Consider the following 4292-nt stretch of genomic DNA (forward strand, 5'->3'; position numbering starts at 1 on the left):
GGGGGGGGGGAGGGGCAGTAGGGCATGTGAAAGTGGCGGCCAGCCCAGCGCGCCGTGCCCGCCCAATAACGATGTACGAGGTGTAATACCGCCCAGGCCCTGGCGCGACGAGTCCTGCATGCCCGGCCCAGCCCGGGGGACAAGGGCCCATCTCGTTGACGTTTGGCGCGGTGAGCACTTCGTTGAGAACGCAGCAGGCGAGCCCGTCGGGCAACACACCGTTTGTGAATGTGTGTTGTTTGGATGTGACCAGCGTTTATTCCTTTTTCCCGCCCATCATGCAGGGCTTAATGTGTTGTACAAATAAAAAGCGGGTCGGGCGATGGTGGAGAAGGATGAGAAGAAGGGGGGCAGAGGGAGAAGAGGATGCACGAGGAGGCCTAAAAGAATGTATACTCCAGATTGCGAAGAGAGTATGATTTTGGCGGTAATTTTTTAAGGATTGGCTGTTGAAGGTTTTTATTAAGGCTTTATTTACGAGCTGGGTTCCGGCCTGGCCCCCATACCCGTCTCCTGGATCCGCATTATTTGATGAAGATTGACGAAGATTGGCGTGCGATTGCCACGGTGCGTGTTCATACCGGGTTGGCCGAGTTGAGGTTGGGGGACCACCTTCGGAGCTGCAGCTGAAGGAGGTGCCTCGCGTCGCAGCGCGCAACGTGTGTGTCTGTGTCAAGCCCTGCTGCTGCTGGCGGCCACACACATCACGGTGACGCACTGTTGGGCGGTTATCAAGATGAGTCAGCTGAGTGGGTCTGGACGTATACCACCGTGTACCGGGCCGGGGAAGGGAAGGGTCAGCCTTGCCCGTCGCGCGGAGATAACCGGGGGCAGCCGTCAGCCCCCCTCCCCCAATCCACCCGCCACTAATCACTCGGCCGGAGATGAGCAGATCGCCCCACACTATAGAGACTCCACTCGCCTCTCGCCTCTGCTCGATGAGATGCACTTCGCCCGACGACTCCGCCACACGACGACGCGTACGTCGTACGCGCTTTGCGCTTTGTCGGGGCGGCCGTGGGCCGTGTGGGCCGCGGCTCTCGGGGGACCCTCGCTGTTCTGCCGCCACGCAAGCTGCCTCACTTCAATCCACGTTAACAAGCGCCGGACCGTCGCGTCTTTTTTTAGACTCTCGTTATTCTCGCGAGGCCCCGCCGGCCCAGAGTCGTTCACCCACCTCCGGACCTCCGGAATGCGAGCGGCGCGTCCACTGAGTCACATGGGGCCCCCGCCGGCAGGCGGTCGCGTCGGTGGCGCCAGAAGACCCAAATCGCTACGGCTGCGAAGGACAAAAAAAAAAAAAGAAAAAGAGTTTGGGCCCTGTTGAGGGCGGGCGTGCCGGGGTCGCCTATCTGATCGGCAATCACCAATTTCCCAGGTTTTAGGAAAACATTATGTTTTTCTGTACGGTCGCCGAGCACACAGGCTGAAACTTCGGATGGGCAAGAAAAGACTTAATGCAAAAAAAGTACCTCGCACACCCAAGTGTGTCCCCTTTTCATCTAGCGCTGTTGCAGATCTGGGGCTGGCATTTTGAACTGAACCAGAGCGCCTGTCAGGTCGGAGGTAGGCCAGCATCTCCGCACCTGTGCGTGCTATTGTGTCCGTGGCCTACCTGCCAGGCTGCTCGCCGCGCCGACCGCGCTTTGGCGGGCTCCAGCCTATCTATGCCACTACTTACTTATTCTCTAGTGTGGGTGGAGTCACTCAACACTTCCCATCTCATTTGACCACACATCTCTGTGGGCGCACTGTTTCTGTGTTCGTCATTTCTAAACACACTTTCATCTGAAGAGGTGCTCAGGGGACCATGGGAAGGTATGCTCGTCGCTTATCGCGCCGTTGTAATGTTGTGTCTGGCGCCCCATGGCCGTGCGCAGCCCCAGCTGGTTGCGCTGCACGGCTACCCCTCCGAGAGCCACGTGGTGCGCACGGAGGACGGCTACCTGCTCACCCTGCACCGGATCCCCGGGGGGCGCGACCACCGCGGGCCCTCGGGCGGCGCCGCCGCCCGGCCCGTCGTGTTCCTGCAGCACGGCCTGCTCGCCAGCTCGGCCGACTGGGTGCTCACCGGCCCGGGGAAGTCCCTCGGTAAGCGCGCGCGGGCGACACCGCCACCACCATGTCTCCGATTCGCAATTATCAAATTTATGCGCCAAAACCAACCCGAGTTTTGGCGACAATTTTCTATGACTAATCAATCGTCCTCCTTTGCAGCCTACATCCTCGCCGACAGCGGCTACGACGTGTGGATGGGTAACGCGCGCGGAAACACCTACTCCCGCGCGCACGTGACGCTGTCGACCAAGGACTCGGCCTTTTGGAACTTCAGGTGGGCTTCCAGCGGAAGCCTCCCCCGCAGGGGAGGACTTCCCCTGCGAGAGTCGGGCTTCTTAAGTGAAGATCGACTCGTTTTGCTTCCAGTTGGCACGAGATTGGCTACTACGACCTGCCCGCGGCCATCGACCACGTGCTGCAGGTGACAGGGCAGAAGAGCCTCTTCTACATCGGCCACTCCATGGGCACGACCACGTTCTACGTCATGCTGTCGACGCGACCCGAGTACAACGACCGGGTGATGGCGGGCGTGCTGCTCGCGCCCGTCGTGTACCTCGGGAGCTGCCGCTCGCCCATCCGCTACCTCGCGCCCTACGCCGACGACTACCAGTACCTCGCCCACCTCTTCGGCGCCGACGAGTTCCTGCCGCAGAACGCGGCCCTCCAGTTCTTCGCCAAGTACGGCTGCGAGCTGGCCATGTTCGAGCTCAAGCTGTGCGAGAACTCCATCTTTGTCATCTGCGGCTTCGACAAGGACCAGTTCAACTCGGTAAGCTGATCAGGCGTGCGCATAGGCGGACTGGTCGCGCCGAGCCATGACGTCAATGACGTGCCCGAGCCTTGTGCTTCATTTGCCGACGCGTCCCGTTGCAATCGGTTGCAGAGCATGCTCCCCGCCGTGCTGAGCCACACCCCGGCCGGGACGTCGACCAAGACCGTCACACACTTCGCGCAGTCCATCCTCACTGGTACGGCTGCTCCTCCCGCCCGCCACCATAGCCGCCGATCGCCCAGATCCTGGCGTTATATACGTACCGGTGGTACCCTGACCTGTTTCTCGTTGTAGGCAAGTTCAAGCCGTTCGGGGCCTCCTCCGAAACACCCGAGTACGATCTGAGCAAGGTGACGGTGCCGACTGCCGCCTTCTACGCCGACAACGACCTGCTGTCCGACCCAAGGGTAAGGGACGTAGGACTGGGCACATGACGGAGTCCTTCTTGTGTGTGTGTGTGTGTGTGTGTGTGTGAGAGTGATTTGGGGGGGGGGGGTCCTAGCGCACAATAGTCGATGTTGTAAAGTGAAAATGATGCTTCCTCGCCAGGACGTGCAGCAGCTCTTCCAGAAGGTGTCTATGAAGCTGGGCAAGTTTAGGGTGGCCCTGCCGTCGTTCAATCACCTGGACTTCCTGTGGGGGAAGAACGCCAAGAAGCTCGTGTTTGACGACGTGCTGGCCGTGCTGGCTCGCTTCGGCGCCGAAACGATGCGCAACCGGTCCTTCGCGGTCCTCAACTACTACCGGACGCTGCTGCAGCAGTCGGGCCGCAACTACGTTTACGGACACGTTCCCTTTCCGGGACCGACGGCGGAAGACGCGGAACAGGAGGAGTCCAGCGAATTCCCAACAGACCCCTGAGGGCACTTTCGTTAGAACTTTATGGACCCTGAAAAGAAAATGAGTGATGCGGTCAGTTTAGTGTTGAGAGTGTACATTCAGGTGATTTTTTGTACAAAGAAAGTTAAGAGCCTACAGACAGTAGATTTATATCAACAATGTAACAATCAAAACCAATTTAATAGGTTCTCAGATAAAATTCAAATGGACAAACACAATGAAAAATACAATAGATAAGATTTCCACGACTAGGAAAATTGGTTTCACTAACTCTGCAAAATTATTAGGACTTATACAAAACAGGGTTTAAATATGGAACATGCAAAGTCCCATTCAAGTTATAAATAATTTAATTTTTCAGAATAAATTTTCACCTTAAGTGGTTGCAATGGATGAAGAAAGAGTCATAAAAGATCACAGAGTTCATCACAAGACATGACAGAGTAACTCTAGTTTCCAAACAAAAACTTAAACAACTATAGTAAAGTTATATTTTAAAAACAAAGTCAGTAAGTTAGTGGTTAGATTGCCAATATTTGTATAATTATTAGATTTCATTACATAATTAAGGACAGAGTCAAAAGAGCAAAGGCACTGATAATTGTTTATTATTGCTGCTACT

At 56.2% G+C, this 4292-nt stretch overlaps 1 protein-coding gene across 1 annotated transcript; it reads left to right on the forward strand.

Annotated features, from left to right (window-relative positions):
- Window positions 1–71: 71 nt before the first annotated feature.
- On the forward strand, window positions 72–4063 carry LOC113207651 (lipase 3). Its single transcript, XM_052277075.1, has 6 exons — window positions 72–2091; window positions 2218–2332; window positions 2425–2827; window positions 2942–3026; window positions 3125–3237; window positions 3380–4063. Exons 1-6 carry the CDS (start codon window positions 1821–1823, stop codon window positions 3689–3691), a joined length of 1299 nt encoding a protein of 432 aa, XP_052133035.1. The 5' UTR covers window positions 72–1820; the 3' UTR covers window positions 3692–4063.
- The last annotated feature ends 229 nt before the right edge of the window (window positions 4064–4292 follow it).

This window comes from Frankliniella occidentalis, unplaced genomic scaffold, assembly GCF_000697945.3.
Source record: "Frankliniella occidentalis isolate FOCC.00 unplaced genomic scaffold, Focc_3.1 Scaffold5640, whole genome shotgun sequence".
NCBI lineage: Eukaryota > Metazoa > Arthropoda > Insecta > Thysanoptera > Thripidae > Frankliniella > Frankliniella occidentalis.

What these genes read in the sequence shown, in the direction of transcription:
- LOC113207651 (XM_052277075.1), top strand. Translation starts at nt 1,821, where the DNA reads ATGCTCGTCGCTTATCGCGCCGTTGTAATGTTGTGTCTGGCGCCCCAT. An exon ending in CGCGCAGTCCATCCTCACTG is followed by an intron (nt 3,027 to 3,124) that starts GTACGGCTGCTC and finishes TTCTCGTTGTAG; the next exon opens with GCAAGTTCAAGCCGTTCGGG. An exon ending in ACCTGCTGTCCGACCCAAGG is followed by an intron (nt 3,238 to 3,379) that starts GTAAGGGACGTA and finishes CTTCCTCGCCAG; the next exon opens with GACGTGCAGCAGCTCTTCCA.